Source organism: Delphinapterus leucas, chromosome 18 (assembly GCF_059928025.1).
Source record: "Delphinapterus leucas isolate spDelLeu-1000000601 "Yukka" chromosome 18, BTC_Dleu_Yukka2, whole genome shotgun sequence".
Taxonomy (NCBI): domain Eukaryota; kingdom Metazoa; phylum Chordata; class Mammalia; order Artiodactyla; family Monodontidae; genus Delphinapterus; species Delphinapterus leucas.
In genome coordinates, this window is record NC_143146.1 from 60,032,414 (window position 1) to 60,058,046 (window position 25,633).

Sequence of the window (25,633 nt, forward strand, 5' to 3'; positions counted from 1 at the left end):
TGTCATCTATCATAAACAGGCAGAAAACAGACCACGTACTACTCCCAAAGCATCCTATTCTTATATCTAGTTCAAGGATAAAATACCAAAAAAATTTTTTTTCTAGTTTACAAGATAAATTCTTGGATTGATAGTCTCATTCATTTATACATTACCATTACCTCCATGCTTAATGACTATTATAATGAACTCTTCCACCCACCCTCCCCTGGGCAAAGGCAAACTAAAGGGTAAAATGAAGCTAACCTAGTATATGCATCCTCCACCGTAACACAGCATTTAAGAGTATGGAGTCAGAGAGATCTAGGTTTATGTTCCATCTCTCAACTTTTACCTCTTGGGCAAGGTAGGTATTCATTTAAAATTATGGTTTTGTCTGTAAAAATAGAATAACGGTACTGACCTCATATAACTGTGATGAAGATTGAGATAATACACATAAAGTGCAAAGTACAGGGCTTGGTGCACTAGTACTTAATAACTGTTAGTTGCCACTATCTAAATCATAAAATTTAGTCTTTTTATAGTCCTTGTGTTCACTGTCTTTTGGAAATCTAATCTAGAGAAGAGCCAGCAATGTCTGGTCCATATGAGAATCAAACTCAGGTCTTCCTGCAATACCACCACATAACAATTACATTAGTTAGTATTTAGTGAAATAACTGAGCAGATAACAACAAACAAATTGTCTCTTTGAAATAGTAGCCAAGAACAAGAAAGGAAAAACTAGAGTCCTTAACATATATCTATATCTATATATATTTATATATAAATCCCATCTAGTTTAGGATGGAAGACTAAATAAATGTAAATTTTAATCAATATATAAAATTGGCATATACTTTTACTGATTTCAAAAATTATTTCTAAAACTGAAGTAGAGATTGACTATTAACAAATGAAAACTTAGGACAGGATAAAAGTAAAACTTCCCATTTCTATTAATTCAAACTTGTGAAATCTTCAAATAATGAAAATATGGCTCAAAAGTAATGCAGACTATCAGAAAACAATAACTAAAAAGGGAGGGACTTCCCGGTGGTCCAGTGGTAAAGAATCTGCCTTCTTGGTCAGGGAACCGAGGTCCCACATCTCAGTTGCCGCGGGGCGACTAAGCCCACGTGCCACAACTACTGAGCTCGTGCGCCTCAACGAGAGAGCCCTTGTGCTGCAACTACAGAGCCCACTCGCTCTCGAGCCCACACGCCACAACTAGAGAGAAGTCCGTGCGCCGCAACGAAAAGATCATGCGTGCCGCAACTAAGACCAGACGCAGCCAAATAAATAAATTAAATAAACGAATAAAATAAATAAACATTAAAAAAAAAAAAGGGAATGACATGGTCTTTCATCTAACCAAAGTGACAAGGGGTCACTTTTAGACTTGGAAATTCAAGTTTTCTACCACTTCAAAATTGTAATAGATTTATTTTTCAGAAACAGAGTAAATAATATCCTTTTTTTACATTAAGAAACAGCCTCTATCAACTTACCAGTATCTGTTCCGCTTCCTTTAGCTGTTTTTGTAGTTGCTGAATATCACTGTCTCTTTTTTCTACTTCTTTTTCTAAAAGTTGCATTTCATGATGGATTTTTCCCTGATTAAGTGCCAATTTCATTAGTTCTTGAAATTCCCCATCTCTATGAATTAACAACTCCAGGACCTGTCAAATAGGTGATTAAAGCAGACAACAGAATACTGAAGAACTACATTCCAATGAAACAAAGAATCCACACGTGAATTGGCTAGTCCATAAAGTTTTAACACCTTCAAAGTACTGTTTACTAATCATTGTTAAAAATAGCCTACCTATGATTATTTTAGAAGAGATTAATATCAAGGTTTTCTGCTTTTTCTAATTATATGCTATTCTTTCACACAAAATAAAACAAACCTTTCAGAACTAGCAATAGGCCAAAATGAGCAGGTTTATTCATTTCTCAGGGAAGGTAAAATTTGAGATGATTTTATTAGTTGACACCAGGAACTGAACAGACATTTCTCCAAACATATACAAGCGGCCAAAAATACATGAGAAGGTATTCAACATCACTAATCATCAGGGAAGTGCAAATCAACACAACTGGATATGACCCTACACCAGCTAGAACAGCTATAATCAGAAAGACAAAAGATAACAAATGGTGAGAATGTGGAGACAAAGGGAACCCTTAGAATCTGAATTGGTGCAACTACTGTGGAAAACATTCCATTAAGTGTGGAGGTTACTTAAAAAATTAAAATTAGAACTACCATATGATCCAGCAATTCTACTTCTGAGTATTTATCCAAAGGAAATGAAATCACTATTTTCGAAAAGATATCTTTACTCATATGTTCACTGCAGCATTATTCACAATAGCCAAGAAAAGGAAGTAATCTAAGTGTCCATCAATGGATGAATGGATAAAGAAAACGTGATGTAAATCTATACACACGCACACACACACAAAGGAATATCATTCAGCCACAAAAAAAGAAGGAAATCTTGGCATCTGGGATAACATGGACGGACCTTAACACTGCATTAAAGGAAATAAGTCAGACAGAGAAAGACAAACACCATATGATCTCAGTTATATGTGGAATGTAAAAAGAGCCAAACACATAGAAAAAGAGCTCAGATTGGTGGTTGCCAGGGGGAAGGTGGCAAAATGGGTAAAGGTGGTCAAAAGGTACAAACTCCAGGCTATAAGATAAATAAGTTCTGGAAATATAACGTACACCATGGTGACTATAATTAAGAATACAGTACTGTAAATTTGAAAATAGCTAAGAGAATGAATCTCAGCAACTTAAAAAAGTTCTTAAAAAATGTGCAGGGGCTTCCCTGGTGGTGCAGTGGTTGAGAGTCCGCCTGCCGATGCAGGGGACACGGGTTCGTGCCCCGGTCCAGAAAGATCCCACATGCCGCGGAGCGGCTGGGCCCGTGAGCCATGGCCGCTGAGCCTGCGCATCTGGAGCCTGTGCTCCGCAATGGGAGAGGCCACAACAGTGGGAGGCTCGCAAAAAAAAAAAAAAAAAAAAAAATGTGCAGAGGAACTGAATAGACATTTTTCCAAAGACATACAAATGGTTAACACGTACATGAAAAGGTGCCACTTTCCCTGCAATTTTCTTAGAAGTTTTTATCATAAGAAGAGAAAGGACTTCCCTGGTGGTACAGTGGTTAAGAATCTGCCTGCCAGTGCAGGGGACACAGGTTCGAGCCCTGCTCTGGGAAGATCCCATATGCTGCAGAGCAACTAAGCCCGTGCACCACAACTACTGAGCCCACGTGCCACAACTACTGAAGCCCATGTGCTCCACAACAAGAGAGGCCACCACAATGAAAAGGCTGCGCACCGCAACGAAGAGTAACCCCTGCTCACTACAACTAGAGAAATACCATGTGCAGCAACAAAAACCCAATGCAGCCCAAAATAAATAAATAGATAGATAAATAAATAAATAAAATGTGTTTAAGGAAAAAAAATAAAGAAAACTGGGGACTTCCCTGGTGGTCCAGTGGTTAAAACTCCACACTTCCACTGCAGGAGGCGTGGGTTCCATCCCTGCTTGGGAACTAAGATCCCACATGCCGTGTGGTATGGCCAAAAAAAAAAAAACAAACTTAACCATGTGAGGTGATGGATGTTAACTAAACTTACTGTGGTAATCATTTTGCATTATGTACCTATATCAAATTGTTATGATATACATCTTAAACTAATACAATATTACAGGTCGGGCTTCCCTGGTGGCGCAGTGGTTGAGAGTCCGCCTGCCGATGCAGGGGACACGGGTTTGTGCCCCGGTCCGGGAAGATCCCACATGCCGCGGAGCAGCTGTGCCCGTGAACCATGGCCGCTGAGCCTGCGCGTCCGGAGCCTGTTGCTCCACAATGGGAGAGGCCCGCGTACCGCAAAAAAAAAAAAAAAAAAAAAAAAAAATACAATATTACGTGTCAATTATATCTTACCTAAATGATGCAAAAAAAATCAATTTAAAAACTGCAATTAATAATTTAATAGAATCTGATCTTCCTGTTCTCACACAAAGTAAATATAAATAGGAAATTGTAGAAATGATGGAGGGTTTTTTGTGTTTAATTCAAAAAGAAACCACTTACCTGGTTTTCCTCTCCAGACTGTAACAACTTTTGGTTTCTAGAAATCGCCAGCATTTCTATAAGTTCTCTATAAAACAAAAACAAAGTTTACAAAGTAAATACAATAGAGGCTCTACCTGATCTCCACCTGACTGACTTGCTGGATTCACGGTACCCACAGCAAGCTGAGTACTCAGAGCTATTGCCCCACAGGCCACTTTGACTGTGGACTTCAGCTCTCACTGGCACAGTACATTCTCACCAAGACTCAGCTGTGTTCACTACCAGACCCATTTATTCAAACTTTACTATTACTATAATTGTATAAATTGAGTATATAAATACAAATGAAGTATGACTGTGAATAGGAAAAACTGTTTCTATAAAAACCTAAGCTTGGAAACACTTAACAGAGGTTTGCAAAGAATAACTATCGAACCAGGAGAAGTAAAGTCATAAAAACTCAGCAAGAGCCTACCCTATGTCTGCTTGATGAGTGTCCAAGTGCTCATTTCACTTTAAAGAAACCAAAGTAGAAAATGCAGACAATGCATTATGCGTGGTTTATGCAAGAAAAACTCCTACATAAGGGGTCTACAGGCCAAATGCAGCCCATCTGTGGTTTTTGTAAATAACTTTTCTTGGGTGATAGCCACGCCCCTTCATTTACATATTGCCTGAGGCTGCTTTCCCACTACAATGGCAGAACTGAGTACTTGTGACACAGAACTTCTCACCTGCAAATTTTTAAATTAACCAAACAGGTATCAGCTAAGAGGGATACTTACACATAATAAATCATATATTTCTAGAATGCTCATTTGTTAAATATGCTAATTTTCTACATGAAAAACAGTAGAATGATTGGGGAAAAATGTGTAGCAAGTAATATTCTATATATTAGTTTCAAAACTGTTGATAGATGGGACTTAATTCAGAAATTATCCAGGAGAGGACAGCTTCACAATTAACTACCTGACACTACTAGTCAGCCCAGGGTTTGTACCTTCTCACTGGCTGCCATGCTATTTTTACCTTCATAGTTCCACCTTCCACTCACTAGCCTCAGGCTATTTTAGTGGATGGTGCCAATTGGACTCAACCTCCCTCCCATACACCATTATGTATGAATTAATTACCTAGTTAATGAAAAAAGTAGATAAGGGAATAAAAAGTCTTCATTCACTCATTCAAATGTTTCTTGAGTGCCTATTACGTGCCAGGCACTTTCTAGATGCTTGGGTTAGTAAAGTGAACAATGGCAATTAAGTTCTAATAGAGAAGACAAAAAATATATAAGTAAAACCAGAGTGACAGGGGTTAGGAAGAAAATAAAGCAGTGTTAAACCAGAGAGGGTCGGTGAGGTAGTTTGGCTACTTACACTGAGTGGTCAGGGAAGGTTTCTCTATGGGAATATCTTTGAAGTAAAACGTGAATTAAACAAGAGAAGCCAGCCAGGAGATGTGGGAGGAAAGAATGCTTGGTAAAAGACCCAGCTAGCTCACTGGCTCAAAAATGGGTTTGAGGAAATGTGGCCAGAGCACAGCAGGCACCAGGGAGCAGGATACAAAATAAGGACAATGGAGGGAGGGAGGGAGTGAAAGAGAGAGGGAGGGGGCGGGCTGGATTGTGTAGGGCCTTGTAGGTCAGGGTACAGGATTAGTATTTCACTCTTAAGTGCAAAGAGAAGCTACTAGATTATTTTAAACAGGCAAAGGACATGACCTGATTTACGTTTTTAAACAACTGCTGAACTATCTGGAAAACAGACTGTAAGAGAGCTAGAAAGGGAATCAAGTTAGGTGGTTTTTGTAGTGTCCCAGGCAAAAGATGACACTGGCTTTGACTAGGTCCTAGCCACTAGGATTTAGTAATGGAAACGGGGAAACATGGACAGATTTAGGATATATTTTGGAAGCAGAGCTGACAGGACTTGCTAATGGATTAAACAGACATTTTATGAAAATAGCATGTTATATTAGCCCTTTTCTGCACCCCATTAATGAGATGGAGAGAGTTGAGAACCCCTGGCCTAAATAAAAGCTGGTTTCTGTGGGGAAGGGATGGTGGTAAGGGGTTGGGGGTATGGTGGGAGATGCAGAATGACCCTTTCTTGCCAATCTGGGAGTATAAATCAACAGAAAACCTTACAAGGGCTTACTTTAAGCAGAGGCGTACAGGGAGGGAGAGGTCTGTAAGATTCAGTGCTCTTCACTAACTGTCTAGGACAAAGTGGAAACCTCTGTCCACTCCAAGGGTGAAGAGAGGCTGAAGGACCCCCTGTCCTCTCTCTCATTATGGGAGTGGGAGGCCCGTGGTGCTACAAAGGAAGCAGCTGTACTCCTGGCATGCCAAATTAGAATCCTCCCACATTTCCACACAAATATAACTTATACAGGGTTAGGTCCTATATTATTTGTGATACTACACTTCAGGTAAACAATTTTCTTTTAAATTAATTTATTTTTTAAATTTATTTTTGGCTGCACTGGGTCTTCTTCATTGCTGCACGTGGGCTTTCTCTAGTTGCAGTGCGCGGGCTTCTCATTGCGGTGGCTTCTCTTGTTGCGGATCTCAGACTCTAGGTGCACGGGCTTAGTTGCTCCGTGGCATGCAGGATCTTCCTGGACCAGGGCTTGAACCCATGCCCTGCATTGGCAGGCGGATTCTTAACCACTGCGCCACCAGGGAAGCCCCAGGTAAACAATTAATAGGCTGGTGGGGAAACCTCAAGACTCCTATCAATGTGGTTTCTGTTCCACAATGAGTTCTGAGTTACAAACAGGTTAAGAAAAACTTTTTAGACTACAATCTACCTAAGGTTTCTATTTTTTAAATTCCTCCAAAGACTACCTGATTCTATCACATCTTACAAAGTACTGGATTGGCCAAAAGGTTTGTTCGGTTTTTTCCGTAGATGGCTCTAGCAGCGCTTAGTGCTCTTTAACTTCATTCGAAACAACTTTGTTAGACTGTACTGTGACAGCTGTCATGTCAGCATGCATTTAAAAAAGCACTTGCCAAACCTGGTGAATTTTTGTGTAGCCATTTTAATATTGAAGATGGAAGAAAAAAAGCAACATTTTCAGCACATTATGCTTGATTATTTCAAGAAAGGTAAAAACACAACTGAAATGCAAAAAAAGATTTGTGCAGTGTACAAAGAAGGCGCTGTGACTGATCGAACATGTCAAAAGTGGTTTGCGAAGTTTTATGCTGGAGATTTCTCGCTGGATGATGCTCCACAGTCAGGCAGACCAGTTGAAGTTGATAGCAATCAAATCGAGGCATTAATTGAGAACAATCAACGTTAGACCACGCGGGAGATAGCTGACACACAATATCGAAACCTAGCGCTGAAAATCATTTGCACCAGCTTGATTATGTGAATTGCTTTGATGTTTGGGTTCCACATAAGTTAAGCAAAAAAAACCTTCTTGACCGTATTTCCGCATGTGATTCTCTAATGAAATGTCACGAATATGTTCCGTTTTTAAAACAAATTGTGACAGGTGATGAAAAGTGGATACTGTACAATAATGTGGAATGGAAGAGATCATGGGGCAAGTGAGATGAACCACCACCAAGCACACCAAAAGGCCGGTCTTCATCCAGAGAAGGTGATGTTGTGTATATGGTGGGATTGGAAGGGAGTCCTCTATTATGAGCTCCTTCCGGAAAACCAAACGATTAATTCCAACAAGTACTGCTCCCAATTAGACCAACTGAAAGCACGAAAAGCGTCCAGAATTAGTCAACAGAAAACTCATAATCTTCCATCAGGATACCACAAGACCGCATGTTTCTTTGATGACCAGGCAGAAACTGTTACAGCTTGGCTGGGAAGTTCTGATTCCTCTGCGGTATTCACCAGACGTTGCACCTTCAGATTTCCATTTATTTCGGTCTTTACAAAATTCTCTTTAATGAAAAGAATTTCAATTCCCTGGAAGACTGTAGAAGGCACCTGGAACAGTTCTTTGCTTAAAAAGATAAAAAGTTTTGGGAAGATGGAATCATGAAGTTGCCCGAAAAATGGCAGAAGGTAGTGGAACAAAAGGGTGAATACAGTGTTCAATGAAGTTCTTGGTGAAAATGAAAAATGTGTCTTTCATTTTTACTTAAAAACCTAAGGAACTTTTTGGCCACCCCAATAATATACTAGAAGGCTATATAATCAGGTAAGAGTAAAAAAATATATGCCAAATTTCACAACCACTACTTTCTAAAGTCAAGAGGTTACAATAATGAGGGTTTTTTTCCCATTTTTCATAAAAAAATGCAAAGAGAAAAAGTTCATTCATAGGATAATGACAAACTTCACATATCACAGAATCAGTATAAGTATCTATGCGTGACTGGCCACATAATGGGACTTTTTGGAAAGCCAATCACACTGGAGCAGCCTCATTCTGTGGAGGGGTTCCAATGAGTCTTAGGTGGCAAACCAAAGTGACATCTCTTCCATCACCACCAACAACCATTTCCAGGATTATGAAAGAGAGAAATTCTGACTTGCTTACTGTCACCCAGTCTTTCTTTAGAGATGAACAAATAAAACAATGTGGCAGATACGGCATGAGAAAATCAGAGAAAAAGAAAAACGAACTTCTAAGACAATGGCTATTACCACAGGCAGCAGAGTGCCTCAAGAAAGAAGAAGGCTTTAACCAATCTGTCAACAGATTCAGTGAGGAGGACTACAAATTAATGAGAAATCCAAGTCTTTTTGGCATTCCTGGAGCATGGGAAGCAGAAGAGCTACAGCTGCTTTTAGAGGAAGCAAAAGAACTCAGCACTTCAGGTGATCATGTACAACGGGAAAGCTGAAGGAGAAAGTTTCAGAAACACCGAGATTCCTGAGGAAAATTTACATGATTCAGAATTTCAGTGGATAAATACACTTCATCAAACGGAAAATGCTATAGCTGACAATCAAGAATCAAATATAGAGAGGGATAAATTGGTCAAATCTAGATACAAGAGAATTTCAATTTAGTCTCAAATTTAACATAACTGATAATTACTTAGCTATGCTATCTCAAGCAAAGAGTACATGAATACCAAGTATATGCACTCCTATAGGTACCGACAGCATCAGGTAAACACACCATAGATAGACAGCCCAGGAGCCAATCAATCTAGAGGCAAGATCTCAAGATTGACTACTGGGCTGTCCAATGTCAGGAGATGTTCTCAAAGACCATTACACTAAAAGGGTAGGCTCAGAAACACAGTTCCTGAACTTGGTGGACATGAAATATATACTAGGGTTGCTCAGCAAAACAGACAAATTATGTTACAGCAAGTAAAGCTGAGAAAAGAAACGAATTTACTGGGCTCCAGAGTAGAAGGGTGAGATGTAATAATTCTTTGGTTATACTAAGGCAAAGATTTGAAATTCTCAGACTAAGACCTACTCAGAACAAAAGGCAGCATCCATTGCTTCCCAAAGGGGGTGTTACTTCTTCACAAAGTCAACATATTTACAGAAAAATTAATTACCACCATCCATACCATGTGGTTAGTCAAAATGAACAAATAATGATCATTTTAACTCGACTAATTTCACACTCATCAGTGTCATCAAGATTCCTTAGCAAAAATTCTAGAAGTCAATCAAGTATTAGACTTGGGCTTCTGGTGAGAATTCTCCCAAAAGAAGAAAGAGCTCAAGGGAATATTTCAAACAGAACAAGACCCAGAATTCAAGCAAGTGGAAAAAATTGGCTCAAAAAGTAGCAAGGGAGGTATTTTCCAATTAACCATTAGCTGTTCTTAAACTATATGCCAATAAAATGAACAACCTACAAGAAATGGACAAATTCTTAGAAGGGTACAATCTCCCAAGACTGAACCAGGAAGAAGTAGAAAATATGAACAAACCAATCACAAGTACTGAAATTGAAACTGTGATTTTAAAACTCCCAACAAACAGAAGTCCAGGACCAGATGGCTACACAGGCGAATTCTATCAAACATTTAGAGAAGAGTTAACACCTATTCTTCTGAAACTATTTCAAAAAATTGCAGGGCTTCCCTGGTGGCGCAGTAGTTGAGGGTCCGCCTGCCGATGCAGGGGACGCGGGTTCGTGCCCCGGACTGGGAGGATCCCACATGCCGCGGAGCGGCTGGGCCCGTGAGCCGTGGCCGCTGAGCCTGCGCGTCCGGAGCCTGTGCTCCACGACGGGAGAGGCCACAGCAGTAAGAGGCCCGCGTACCGCAAAAAAAAAAAACTGCAGAGGAAGTAAAACTCCCAAACTCATTTAATGAAGCCACCTTCACCCTGATACCAAAACCAGACAAAAATACCACAAAAAAAGAAAATTATAGGCCAGTATCACTAATGAACATAGATGCAAAAATCCTCAACAACATACTAGCAAACCAAATCCAGGATACATTAAAAGGATCATACACCATATCAAGTGGGATTTATCCCAGGGATGCAAGGATTTTTCAATATCCACAAATCGGTGTGATACACATTAACTGAAGAATTAAAACCATATGATCATCTCAATAGATGCAGAAAAAGCCTTTGACAAAATTCAACACCAATATATGATAAACACTCTCCAGAAAGTGGGCATAGAGGGAACCTACCTCAACACAATAAAGACATATGACAAACCCACAGCTAACATCATACTCAAAGGTGAGAAGCTGAAAGCATTTCCTCTAAGATCCGGAACAGGACAAGTATGTCCACTCTCACCACTTTAATTCAACATAGTTTTGGAAGCCCTAACCATGACAATCAGGGAAGAAAAAGAAATAAAATAAGTAAAACTGTCACCACAGATGACATACTATTCAAAGAAAATCCTAAAGACACTACCAGAAAACTATTAGAGCTCATCAATGATTTCGGTAAAGCTACAGGGTACAAAAATTAATAAACAGAAATCTCTTGCATTTCTATACACTAACAACAAAAGATCAGAAAGAGAAATTAAGGCAACAATCTCATTTAGCATCGCATCAAAAAGAATAAAATACCTAGGAATAAACCTACCTAAGGAGACAAAAGACGTGTACTCTGAAAACTATAAGACGCTGATGAAAGAAATGGGAAGATGACACAGGTGGAAAGGTACACCATGTTCTTGGATTGGAAGAATCAATACTGTCAAAATTACTATACTACTCAAGGCAATCTACAGATTCAATGCAATCCCTATCAAATTGCCAATGGCATTTTTTGCAGATCTTTAGAAGAAAAAAATCTTAAAATTTGTATGGAAACACAAAAGACCCCAAATAGCCAAAGCAACGTTGCGAAAGAAAAACAGAGCCAGGGGAATCAGACTCCCTGACTTCAGACTATACTATAAAGCTACAGTAATCAAAACAGTATGGTACTGGCACAAAGACACATTTACAGATCAGTGGAACAGGACAGAAAGCCCAGAAATAACCCCATGCACCTATGGTCAGTTAATTACAACAAAGGAGGCAAGAATATACAATGGAGAAAAGACAGTCTCTTCAATAAGTGGTGCTGGAAAAGCTGGACAGCCACATGTAAATGAATGAAACTGGAACACTCTCTAACACCACACACAAAAATAACCTCAAAATGCATTAAAGACCTAAATATAAGACCAGATACTATAAAACTCTCAGAGGAAAACATAGGCAGAAGACTTTCTAACATAAATAGCAGCAAGATCTTTTTTGATCCACCTCCTATAGTAATGAAAATAAAAACATAAATAAACAAATGGGACCTAATCAAACTTGAAAGCTTTTGCACAGCAAGGGAAACCTTAAACAAAACGAAAAGAACCCACAGAATGGGAGAAAATATTTGCAAACAATGCGACCAACAAGGGATTAATCTCCAAAATATACAAACAGCTCATGCAGCTCAATATCAAAAAAACAACCCAATCCAAAAATGGGCAGAAAACCTAAATAGTCATTTCTGCAAAGAACATATACAGATGGCCAACAGTCATATGAAAAAATGCTCAACATCACTGATTATTAGAGAAATGCAAATCAAAACTACAATGAGGTATCACCTCACACCAGTTAGAATGGCCATCATCAAAAAGTCTACAAACAATAAATGCTGGAGAGGGTGTGGAGAAAAGGGAACCCTCCTACACTGCTGGTGGGAATGTAAATTGGTACAGCCACTATGGAGAACAGTATGGAGGTTTCTTAAAAAACCAAAAATAGACCTATCATATGATCCAACAATCCCACTCCTGGGCACATATCCAGAGGAAACCGTAATTCAAAAAGATACATGCACCCCAATGTTCACTGCAGCACTATTTACAATAGCCAAGGCATGGAAGCAACCTAAATGCCCATTAAAAGAAGAACGGATAAAGATGTGGTACATATATACAATAAAATATTACTCAGCCATAAAAAAGAATGAAATAATGCCATTTGCGGCAACATGGATGGACCTAGAGATTATCATACTAAGTGAAGTCAGTCAGACAGAGAAAGACAAATATCATATGATATCACTTATACGTGGAATCTAAAAGAACGATATAAATGAACTTATTTACAAAACAGAAACAGACTCACAGATTTAGAAAACAAATTTAGGGTTACCAAAGGGGACAGGTGGGGGGGAGGGATAAATTAGGATGTTGGGATCAACACATACACACCACTATATATAATAGATCATCAACAAAGACCTACTGTATAGCACAGGAAGCTCTGTATGTAATAACCTATATGGGAAAAGAATCTGAAAAAGAAAAATCTGTAATAGGGAAGAACCTTTGTATTCTATTACAAGTTAATTACTAAAGAGACATTGCCTATAAGCTTAAATTATACATGATGGCCCATCTCTGGGAGTCCTGCCTCCGGGTAATGAGCATTAAGCTAAAACACCTTTGTTGAGCTCATGAGAAACATCTTGACCAGGCCCACCTGTGAAAGACTGCAGGGAGGAAGAAATGAACACATCCCCTCAGGAGGCTGACCTAAATTTTTGACTTCAGCCCCTCCCCTTTTAGTATAAAAGAAGCCTGAATTCTAACTCAGGCAAGATGGTTCTTCGGGGCATGAGTCCAGCATCCTCCCGGTTTACTGGCTTTCTGAATAAAGTCTCTATTCCCTGCCCCAACACCTCATCTCTTGATTTATTAGCCTGTCATGTGGTGAGCAGTAGGATCCTGGACTTGGTTACAGATGTATATGTATAACTGCATCACTTTGCTGTACACCTGAAACTAAGACAACATTGTAAACCAACTTTACTCCAATATAAAATAAAAATTAAAAAAATAATCATAATAAAATAAATTTAAAAAAGAAAGTTTAAAAAATAAAATAAAAACAGTATTAATTTAAAAATAATGCTGTTGGAAAAATGGCACCAACAGACTTGCTTGACACAGGGTTGCCACAAAGCTTCAATCTGTAAAAAAAAAAATCTGCAAAGTGCAATAAAGTGGAATAAAACAAGGTATGCCTATATATAAGACTTATTCAAAAACGTCAGAGAATGTTGACTACAGAAAAGGTGACACTTGAACTGGATTCTGGAGGGTAAATGAATGATTCATCAAGTTGGAGGTGGAGTAAAAACGGTACTGAAGATGAGGAAGCTAGCTAGCTTGAGAATGGGGAGCATTCACCGAGGCTGGAATAAAGGGTATGGGAGGGCAGAGGGATGCAGCAGTAAGTAAGGACAACAAGATGGATCAACAGGGGTGGAGAATGGCTTTACTGCACGATAAGCTAAAGAGTTTGAACTTTACTTCTCTGGGCAATGGGAAGCTACCAAATATTCTAAAGCAGAAAAGTAATACCAGAGGCTTTTTTAAAAAGATAGCTCTGCTCTCAGGTAATATAGAAGGATAAAATGCAGAAGCATTAAGGCAAGTGAAACTGTTGGGAAGCTGCATTAAGAATTAATTATAACAGTGGGGATGGGAACATTTTAGGAGGAAGAACCAGAACAATTTTAACATCCAAGTGAATGCACTGGAGCTAAGGAACGCTTCAATCTGACAGATTACCATGAAAACTGGCAGAATAAGGAGGAGGACATCCAATTTCATCTCCTACCTCTGCCACACACTCTGCACTCCAGCCACCCAAAACTGGTAATTCCAGCACCAAGTCGTGCGTGCTGCTGTTCCAGGCCTTTGCACATGCTGTTCCAGCCACATACCGCCTAGTGGGTCTGCGGGACTCATTCGCCCCATGCAGTCCTTTCTCCAGGAAGCCTGCCCTAACTACCTATCAAAACAAGCTCCGCGCCACAGTCACTGTTGACATGTAAGTCTCTCCCCCTTGACACTGGGCTCCTTCTCGTCGACATCCAGCCTCCCCCGCAAGACCTCTCCCAGCGCGCAGCACCCCAGGGGAGTTCCTGACATGTCTGTCGAGTGTCGGTGGACGAAGGGACTCACACCCAGCGACCTCTAAGGTTCGCTACGATTGTGACAGTCAGGGGTTCCAGAGTCACTGTCAGTATTAAAATGTCCTCTAAGGGGGGAATATGCCGTCCGAGCCCCGAAGGTTGCGGGCCCACGTCCCGACCCTCGTGCACTGTCCTTGGGAGCGTGCGCCGCAGCCCCGAGCGCGGCCCTCCCCACCAAGCCCAAGACAGGCCGGTAGTCCCGAGTCAGTCCTCCCTGCCCAGCCCCAGCCAGGCTCTCAGGCCAACGGCCTCACCTCGACAAGACCTCCAGATCTTCCAGCGCAGACAGCAGCCTCTCACGCGTGCTGTTACCGCCTGCAGCTCCCGAGCCGCCGCCCGGCCGCTCCTTCTCCTTCTCGCCACTAGAAGACGCCGCCATTCTCCGCAACGGGCCAGCGGGCGCGCAGTTACGCGCAGGCGTGGAGGGGCGGGCTCGGCAAGCGGAAGGAAGGGTCACCGAGGCGGGGGACGAGAGGCGGGTGGGAGCGCCCCCTGCGCTCCTGGAGGTGCCCTGCGGGCTCCAGCGCCATCTGCTGGGCAGCGAGGGCTTCTCGGGTCTAACCCTTGGAGCGAGAGCCAAACCGAGAACAGGGAGGGGTTCCATCGCGGTCAGGGTCTCCTAAGCCTTAGGTTATTCAAGCTGGAATGGGAAGCTTCTGCTCAACGGATTTTAAGCATTTGAGGGAATTACATAATGGCCTGCCTCTTGTGTCGTTTCTTCGTAAAATGGGCCGGGGTCTCCTCATATTAACCCCTCTTTAGTCTGCATTCCCATAACACTGTTCCTACCCTCCTGCTTGGGCTCTCAGGGAGGCAGTAAGCACTTTGGGACAGGAACCGAAATCCATCTTATTTTCTTATTGTGGTAAAATACACTTAGCATAAAATGTACCATGTTAACCGTGTTTAAGTGTACAGTTCAGAGGCATGAAGTACTTTCATACTGTGCGCTACCATCACCGCCTCCTTCCGCATAGCTCTTTTCATCTTGCAAAACTGAAACTCTGTATCCGTTCATCAACAATTTCCCATTCTTCCCTCCCTCCTTGCTTAGCCATTCATCTGTCAGGGACACTTGGCTTGCTTCCACAATTTCGTCCTCCATCTTTATAATCATACATCCCCCAACAAACTGTTTTGTTCATTGCTCAAGATGACTAGCGAACTGAATCCATCAATATAGTATGAAAATGGTTGTTGAAAATAGTTTAAATAATTGATGTAGCACACATTCCAAATCAACCAAAAATGTACCTTAGCCCACTTTTCTGGGGGAGAACAATGCAGTAGGAGACCTTCCTTACTAGGAAAACCCGAAGTTAAACAGCACTGGCAGTGCGAGCTCTGTATCTGGCCCAAGTTGCCGTCACAGAAGGTGAGCTGGAAAGTTGTCACCTACAGACAACAGCTGGGAGCGAGGCAGGAGTACCTGTGGTCCCCTCATTCCACAGTCCTATCCTCTGCTCTGTCCTTCTGAAGGTGCCAAACCTGATTCCTGCTGGACACCCAGAGCTGAGGATTTCCTTGGGACTCATGCTAAATAAATTCATTCATGGTAACTGCTGAATAATAATAATCATCCAGAATGCCACTTTATTCTCTTACGATGAGCACAATTATACTCATAGACAAACCCACACAGGAAGCCATAAATTATCACCAGAATGTCGCTTGATAAACGTGGCAGAACAAATGAACATAAATAAAAACTTAATTGATGCAATCATATGGATTTGCACCTCCATAGTGTAGGGATATGTGCATTAAAGAGATTGGCATATTTGTGTTCATAGGTCAGCGTGCCTCCTTCCCTAGACAGTGCAAGAGACTCATGGACACCTTTTATTTTCCAACCACCCTCCACTTCTGCTCTGGGCTAACCCCTTCTTTTAATACAGTCAATTCTCAGGCAATGGACTAAATTAGATTTAAGCTTTCTTAATTACAATTGCATTCTAAGCATGCCTCCCAGTAGCTCTAGTCAATAATTTCTTATGTTAAGTTTCCAATGGGCTAAACTCCTGCAGCCTGTGTGGGTTTTGTTTACTCAACTCTTACAGGTTTGTCTTGTAAGAGTCAGGATTCCGGTTGGGGGAGGGAGGTCATATTAGCGTAGCTTCCACATAAAAGTTCTGGGAGAGTTCTAATTAGTTAAAACTGACCAATTATAAGTCCTACTTTACAGATAATGAGGGTCAATATGTGGACAGTATATGTGTGTTGTGAACTCCATACCCCTCAGATTTGTGCAAATTCACATGCACACTGAACAGTCTCTATAGACTGATAAGTAATGGCACTTCCTACTGATACACTCTTCTGCAAACTGTGCAGACCTAAGCGTGATAAACAAAATATGAGTTATTTTATAATATATTATACAGCTGAGCCTTGAGCAACGTGAGAGTTAAGGGTGCCAATCCGAGTACTGCTATCTTTGCCTCAAAAACAAAGAAATGGTTAAATGACTCACCCAAGGCAGAAAGCTGAAACAGGATTGGACAGAATCAGGACTCAAACCCTAGTTCTTTTGATTCTATATATTGTGATCTGTAATCAAACACAAGCTTTTCCCCACACTTAGTTAATTTAAAGATCTGTAAAATGAAAATGCAGTTTCTATATTTGTTGGAAGACTTCCACGTATAAGTGGGCCCCCGCAGTTCAAATCTGTGTTGTTCAAGGGTCAACTGTAATTAAATATGAATACTTTATATATTTGTATTGTTATGATAACTGAATTCATGGTAACTTTGAGTGCAAAAGATTTTCTCAATCTATAGAATCGAAAAGGGTAAGTACCACCTTCTTATGAATATTTATGTATGCAACCTGCAAGGTGCTGTTCTAAGTATGTTTAAAAAATGAACTCCTTTAATTTTCATAAAACTCCCAGAGATGGGGCTTCCCTGGTGGTGCAGTGGTTAAGAATCAGCCTGCCAATGCAGGGGACACGTGTTCAAGCCCTGGTCTGGGAAGATCCCACATGCTGCAGAGCAACTAAGCCCGTGCGCCACAGCTTCTGAGCCTGCGCCCTAGAGCCCGTGAGCCACAACTGCTGAGCCTGTGTGCCACAACTACTAAAACCCCCACGCCTAGAGCCCGTGCTCCGCAACAAGAAAAGCCACCGCAATGAGAAGCCATGCACCGCAACGAAGAGTAGCCCCCACTCGCCCCAGTCAGAGAAAGCCCGCGCACAGCAACAAAGACCCAACGCCGACAAAAATAAAATAAAATAAAAAATAAATTTAAAAAACAAAGCAACCTCCCAGAGGTGAGCACTGTAATTACCTCCATGCTACAGATAATGAAGCTGGAGGCAGAGAAGTGGAGAGGCTCGCCCCAGGCCACACAGCTGGTCAGTGGCACAGCTGGGATCTGAACCCAGGGTCTGGCTCCAACGTCTGTGCTCTTAGCCTCTGGTTGTCCTGCCTCTCTTTTTACAGCAAGAGTTGCCTTCATGTACAGAAAATGGGTTGGGCACCTCTTGTCTAAAACACAAGCACCGTCAAACACACAGTTCAGAGATTTGAGCAAAAAGCAGCTACAACCTTTGGTGGATGTTTGAGTGAGAACAAGAAACTAATTAGGCTGCCCCTGAGCCAACAGAGGTGGCTGCATACATTACATGTCTGTTTAAAATTATTTTTTATTTTTATCAATGAATATACTTTTTTATATAACGCATGATTAAAAAGTCAAAGAGCCCTGAAAAGCTCACAAAAAACAGAGTTTTCAGTCACCACCTCCCCAACTCCCACATCCTGTCACATCCCTCACCCTAGTGGCAACCACTCTCAACATTTTTAATTGGTCCTTCTACTATAAAATCCAAGTTTTTGTTAAATCGATAGTCAGTGCTTACATTACTACACTATTATTTACATGTAACTAGGAATTATCATTTGTTTGAGATACCTAACAGATATCTCTGTAGAGGTTTTTAAAAAAACAGAATAGAACAGAACATTTCATCAAAGTGCGTATCATTACTTTGTGGACACTTTTTTCGGTTGTATATTTACGTGTGTGGATACTAGGTCAAACACAGAATATATTTTTTACTGTGAATTGAAAAAGTTTGCAAGCATTGGAGAGTAAGGATGATACCAACCCTAGGTCTTAGAAAAACAACACCTTCTACCTGAAGGTCCCCAAAGGGAAAGTTTGTGTAACTTATGTGTTCCAGGGGCAGAAAGTCAAAGCAAACATGTACAAATAAAGTGGTGTGTTGAGATGATCATCTATGATGCATTGTATAGATGGAGGGTGTCGTTATGGGCTCCAAATTATTTGCTCTCAAGATTCATATGTCAAAGCCTTATCCCCCGGTACCTCAGAATGCCACTGTATTTGAAGGTAGGGCCTTTAAAGAGGTAATTAAGTTAAAATGAAGCTGTTAGGGTGAGCTTTAATCCAATCTGACTGGTGTCCTTATAGGAAGAGGAAATTTGGACATACTGAGAGACCAGGGATGTGCAGGCACAGAGGAAAGATGGTGTGAGGACCCAGCGGGAAGGCGGCCGTCTGCAAGCCAAGGGAAGGCTGCAGGAGAAACCAACCTTGCTGACACCTTAATCTTGGACTTCCAGCTTCCATAACTGTGAGAAAATATTCTATTGTTTAAGCAAAACCCAGTTTGTGGTATTTTCCACCCCCTACTCATCCTGCTCATCATACCTGCTGCTATTTTTCCTATTTAAAAATTCTTCTCTTGACCCCGCTTCCCTCTCCAGCAACTGCTTTCCTTCTTTGCTCCCCTGTGCAGCAAAGAGTTCAGACTATTTTGTTACCAAGTCCATTCCTTCCTTGTGTCAATTTCAGTTAGCTTTTCACCCTTACTTCCCCACCGAAACTCAGCTCATAAGGGTCACCGGAGACCTCCGTGCTGCCTAATGTTAACGGTCAGTGCTCGCTGTGTTTGATCTCTCAGCAGCCCTGGACACAGTCCATCACCCCTTCTCCTCGATAACACTTTCTTCACTTGATTTCTAAGATGCCAGACCCTCTTCATTCTTCTGCTTCCTCCCTGGTCTCTCTTCTCCATCACTCCGGCTGCTTCCTCCCGGTTCCTCCTGACCTCTACACACAAGAGTGTTTTCGGGCCACTGCTAGGCCCTCATCTCTATCGGCACTCACTTCTGATCACCTCATTCAGTCCAGTGGCTTTAAATGCTACCCGTAAACCGACTCCCAAATTTTTATTTCCTGCCCAGACCTGTCCTCTGAACTCAGACTTGTATTGCAGCTCCCCCTAGATACCTCTACCTGGGCGTCTAAAAGACATAAGCAAAGCAGAGCTCCTGTTCTACACCCCTCACCGTCCCACCCAAAGCACCTGCAGCCTCCCTCGACTCAGTTGATGGCAATTTCTTCATTTCCGTTGTTCAGGCAAAAAACTTGGGGTTATCCTCGACTCTGCTCCTTGTTTCTCATACGCCGCAGCCGATCCATCAGGAAATCAAGGTGGTTCTGCTTCCAGAACGTGCCCAGAACTTTTCCACTCCTCACCTTTCCACTTCTAATTGCAGGTCCACATCTCCATCATCTCTCACCGGTGTTTCCTGAAATTGCCTTGTCACCGTTCTCCCGGCTTCTCCCCCGATGTCTGCAGACCATTCTCAGCATGGCGGTCAGAGTGATCCGCTTTAAAACTCAAGTTAGGTCACGTTTTTCCTCAGCTCAAAGCTCTGCAGCTGGGACTTCCCTGGCGGTCCAGTGGTTAAGACTCCACGCTTCCACTAGGGGGCGCGGGTTTGATCCCTGGTCCGGGAACTAAGATCCCACGTGCTGCGCCAAAATAACCCACAACTCTGCAGCAGCTCGCCATCCCACTCAGAGTGAAAACCAAACACTGTTAGCTCTGAGGCCCAACGTCATCTGACTTGGCATTACTTCTCTGGCTTTTCTGTCTTCACTTCCCTTTGTTCATTCTGCTCTAGCCATTGTGGTCCACAAGCACACCAGGACACTCCTGCCTTAGGGCCCTCACACTGGCCATTCTCCCTGTCTTCACCCGTTGTCCCCCAGCTAGGCCCATGGCTAGCCTCTCACTTCCTGCACAAACGTCACTTTCTCCAGGACCCCCAGCCTGGCCACCCTGTTTACTACTGCAGTCTCACCCCACCTTCCACCACCTTTACCCTGCTCTACTTTGTTCCCACAGCACTTGTCATCTTCTAACACTCTATATAATTCACTTGATGTGTGCTTTGCCAGTTGTCTCTTCCACTAGAATGTAAGCTCCATGAGGACAGGGTCTCTAGGCCCTTTTGCTCACAGACATAGCCCCAGTGTTAGAATACTGTCTGAAATGGAGTGGGCACCAATAACAATTATTGGATTTGTTGTTGTTGATGGAGATGCTGAAATCATCAGACACTGAAAACAAACTGTAGTTGTCTACAATTTTGCTTCTAACTGGTAAAGCCTTACTGTCAATGATTTCTGTCCATATTTTCCTTGAAGAGTCTCAAAAGCAACTCCAAATATTTATAACATCCTCAACCAAAAATGGAATATTCGGCAGCGCACTGGTGGGTACTGTCCCTGGTACCTTGTAACTCGAGAAATAATGGTTCATTCCAGCTTCCTCTGTTCTGAAGCTCCTTCCCACAGCCAGTCCCCAAAGTAAGCTTGAAGATTCACATTCCAGGTCAAACCCACAGGGGTGGAGGTGAAGAGTCAGACTCAGGCATTTCTCTCCCAGTGGTCAGGCAGTGAGAAAAGGAAAACAGGCCCACGGCATTGATTAACTCCTTCTTCAAAAAGCAGAAAGCCTTGAGACTGTATCTCAAAGCACAGGCCTCAGAGTCCCTAATCCCAGGTAAAAATAACACTCAATTCAGGAGCAAGCTCTGATGTCAAGAATCACATTTATGGTTTCTGAACCATAAACCACCTCTCAAAAAGCTACTGAGGGGAAGGGGTGGGTTCCCATTAAGTTGCTGGGGTTTAGGGCAGTAACTTCAATTTATATATATATATATGTTTCTTTTAAAATTTTTTTATTTAATTTTTATTTTATATCAGAGTATAGTTGATTTACAATGTTGTGTTAGCAACTTCAAATTTTAAATCAATTACAAAGCCTCAAAATGTGCCATTTTAACTACTTTTAATAAGCCGAGTTATCTCTGGTCAATCCAGCTGGGGCTGTTCTACATCAAGAGAAGTTCTACAAGCTGAACAAAGCCCCTTATCTTCTTCATCCTCCTGTCCTAGTTACACTGGGAAGTTTTCCTCAGAAGAACCTTATCCTCCTCATTCCAAAACACAACACAACAAAAAACTCCCACTGTCCAAAATTGTTCAACATTAATTAAAGCCATTAGCCCTGTGGAAAGTGTGGCAATTTGTCTTTAACTCCCTACATTCTTGTGCCTTGAGAATAAAAAACAGTTTAAGTTAAACATCTCATTCTTTTTAAATATTCATGGTGTGGTTTCAATGCAAAGGTTTTCTGGAATTAACAAACCTTCTAAAAATAAAGTCTCCGGACTTCCCTGGTGGTGCAGTGGTTAAGAATCCACCTGCCAATGCAGGGGACTCGGGGTCGATCCCTGGTCCGGGAAGATCCCACATGCTGCGGAGCAACTAAGCCCATGCACTACAACTACTGAGCCTGAGCTCTAGAGCCCATGCACCACAACTACTGAGCCTGTGTGGTGCAACTACTGAAGCCCCTGCACCTAGAGCCCGTGGTCCGCAACAAGAGAAGCCACCGCAATGAGAAGCCTGCACACAGCAACGAAGAGTAAGCCCCACTCACCGCAACTAGAGAAAGCCCGCACACAACAATGAAGACCCAACGTAGTCAAAAATAATAAATCAATAAATTTATTTAAAAATTTAAAAAGATTAAGTCTTATCTCCTGCCTGAAGTTCTCCAGGTATCTGAAAACTTACCACTTCTCAGTAATACCAAAGAAGGGTAGGAATCATCATTGGCCTCCTTTGATAGATTCATTTATTCTTTCAACAGATATTTATTAAGCTCTGTTTATGTGCCAGGGATCACACTAAATGCTGGGCCTGTAGAAGGCAAACAAAACAACGCTGGTCAGGGAAGGCTTCCTGGAAGAGGTGAAATCAGAAACTCCTAAGAAGGTAAAAGTTGGCTGGGCTAAGTGTTGGAGCTGGGCAGGAAGATAGGCAGGGATGGAGAAAAGAAGAACTAGAGTAAGGAATCAATGTCAGAAAGAGAATGGTTAAAATATCTCAACAACTTCTTGATTCAAATGCATAGTGAATTAAACGGTGGACCTCCATAAAGATATGTCCACAACCCAATGAACTGAGAGAGTGGCATGGACATATATACACTACCAAATGTAAAATAGATAGCTAGTAGGAAACAGCCGCATAGCACAGGGAGATCAGCTCTGTGCTTTGTGACCACCTAGAGGGGTGGGATAGGGAGGGTGGGAGGGAGACACAAGACGGAGGAGATATGGGGATGTATGTATATGTATAGCTGATTCACTTTGGTATAAAGCAGAAACTAACACACCATTGTAAAGCAATTATACTCCAATAAAGATGTTGTAAATAAATAAATAAATAAATATGTCCACATCCCAGAACCTGTGAATGTGACCTTATTTGGAGAAAGGGTACTTGGAAAATTAAGTAAGTTAAGGGTCTCAAGATAAGATGACCCTGGCTGGGACTTCCCTGGTGGTCCAGTGGTGAAGAATCTGCCTTCCAATGCAGGGGATGCGGGTTTGATCCCTGGTCAGGGAACTAAGATCCCGCATGCCGCGGGGCAACTAAGCCCACCTGCCACAACTATGGAGCCCACACGCCTCAACTAGAGAGCCTGCATGCCACAAACTACAGGGCCCGTGCGCTCTGGAACCTGCACACCACAACTACAGAGCCTGCGCACTCTGGAGCCAGCATGCCACACTAGAGAGAAAACCCATACACCACAACTAGAGAGAAGCCAGTGTGCCACAGCAAAGAGCCCGCCCACCCGCCGCAGCGAAGGATCCCGCATGCCACAACAAAGATCACACATGCCTGCAACTAAGACCCAACATAGCCAAAAATAAAATTAATTAAAAAAAAAAAATGACCCTGGCTTATCCAAGTGGGCCCTAAACCCAATGATAACAGTCTTTATATGAGACACATAGAGGAGAGACACAGGGAAGAGAAGAAGGCCATGTGAGGACAGAGGCAGAGATGAAAGTTATGCAGCCACAAGCCAAGGAATGCCTGTGGTCAAGGAAAGATACTTCCCTAGGGCCTTCAAGGGGGCAGAGCTCTGCTTATGATTTTGGACTTCTGGCCTCCAAAACTGTGAGAGAATACACTTCTGTTGTTTTTAGCTTCCTGGTTTATGTCAATTTATTAGAGCAGCCCTAGGAAGCTAATACAAGAAGGAAGAAGTCTAGTTTGAATGAATAGACATTCTAAATTAGATTCTAAGGAAATACAAGCACATTTCTTCTTATATGTAAAACAAATTGCTAAGTGTTTCTTGGGTGCCTGAATATTAATAAACTAAATGCATTTCTATTAACAGCATCAGTTTGTACATCATGAGCTAAAACCATTAGAAACACGTTGTGGTCACAAGTAGTAGCCCAAGCTATAGAGTAAGAGTCAAAAGAGATCCCAGAGGCCATCTGGTCTAGCCCAGCCCCAGCCTGTGATTAATCCCTTTCTGGAAAAGGGAAGCTGGCCACCTCACATGTCAACCAATTCCATTCATATTGAGCCCAAATGTGCTTCAAGATAATTGTCACACATTGGTAGCTAAAACCATTAGAAACATGTTGTGGTCACAAGTAGTAGCCCAAGCTATAGAGTAAGAGTCAAAAGAGATCTCAGAGGTCATCTGGTCTAGCCCAGCCCCAGCCTGTGATTAATCCCTTTCTGGAAAAGGGAAGCTGGCCACCTCACATGTCAACCAATTCCATTCATATTGAGCCCAAATGTGCTTCAAGATAATTGTCACACATTGGTACCAAACTCTGTCTTCTGAGGTCATAAGCAAAACATTTAACCTGTCTTTCACAGAAAAAAACTATCAAGTTTTTCTTTCTTTCTTTCTGCTCAATGTAACCTATATTCATAGAATTCACAAGGGAAAAAAAGGTTATATTTTCAAATACACATTTCAAAATCTGTCTGAGATTTCAAAATAAAATGTGAATAAGTCCCTTTTCAAAAAGGGGTTAAATATTGTGCTAGATGTGTATATATAGGTGTTATTTTTTCCAGCTTTGTTGAAATATAATGGACATATTATTGTATAAGTTTCAAGTGCAGAACATAGTGATATGGTATATGGATAAATTACAAAATGATTACCATAATGTTTCACTAACATCTATCACTCAAATTTTTCTTTTAACTGTGATTTGTTAAAGTGTTTTTTCTTATTATAAGAGTAATTATAAAAAATAAATTAAAAAAACAAAATAAATATTCCATCTTAAAAAAATTAGAAAATATAAAGAAAATAAAATCATCTGTTATCCTACCATTAAGAGACACACATTGTTAACATTTTGCTGTATTTCCTTCCCAACTTTTCATTTTCCACACCAACCATCTCTAGTTCCTTCAGCTGTGCCTCATTTGAAAGGATTTCCAGGTCTTTCATCACCCTGATCACCATCTCTTTCTCACATTCTAGCCGGTTTTTCATAATGTGTGGCAACTCATAGTGAAGATGATATGTCCAGAGCTGAGTAAAAGGAGACATTCCTTATGCTCTTGAGAATCACTGCAGTAAAGCTAGAAGATCAGAGCCTTTGTAATATGATAGATTTCAGTTCAAGTTGAGGTATAGTCTCTGTATTTCAGGTTCTCCATCTATAAAATGGGGATAATTATTCTCCTTTGAAATTTTGTTGGAAGGCATAAAAGAATATATATAAAGTGCTTGCTACATGATACGTGAACATATTATTGTAAGTTATAACAATAACTAACGTCTATTGAACCACTGTTTAAGCCACTATGGGTACAGTTACTATTCCTTTTCACAAACAAGGACATGAGGCCCAGGAATGGTAGGTAATCTAGCTCAGCTCACATATCTTGGGAGGTAGCAGTCTGGATTCAGAGGCTGTGTTCTTCACCACTACACTGTGTTTTACAGCAACTAAC

The 25,633-nt window shown here is 41.5% G+C and overlaps 2 protein-coding genes across 5 annotated transcripts in view; one reads left to right on the forward strand and one right to left on the reverse strand.

Annotated features, from left to right (window-relative positions):
- NUDT15 (nudix hydrolase 15) overlaps positions 1-24,238 on the forward strand; it is a 47,801-nt gene extending 23,563 nt beyond the window's left edge. Inside the window, exons 3-4 of one of the 2 annotated variants that reach the window (XM_089899569.1) lie at positions 18,947-19,109; positions 20,038-24,236. In XM_089899569.1, the coding sequence (XP_089755695.1) occupies positions 18,947-19,107 (161 nt within the window). In that variant the 3' untranslated portion in view covers positions 19,108-19,109; positions 20,038-24,236. Of the gene's footprint in view, positions 1-18,946 lie in introns of both variants that reach the window. The other variant, XM_089899568.1, reaches the window with a different exon arrangement.
- MED4 (mediator complex subunit 4) overlaps positions 1-25,633 on the reverse strand; it is a 112,702-nt gene that overhangs the window by 5,365 nt on the left and 81,704 nt on the right. For 2 of the 3 annotated variants that reach the window (XM_089899566.1, XM_022574835.3), the window contains 2 exons: positions 4,113-4,179; positions 1,494-1,664 (listed from right to left, as the gene is read on the reverse strand). In XM_089899566.1, the coding sequence (XP_089755692.1) occupies positions 1,494-1,664; positions 4,113-4,179 (238 nt within the window). Of the gene's footprint in view, positions 1-1,493; positions 1,665-4,112; positions 4,180-14,760; positions 14,922-25,633 lie in introns of those variants that run through there. The other variant, XM_022574834.2, reaches the window with a different exon arrangement.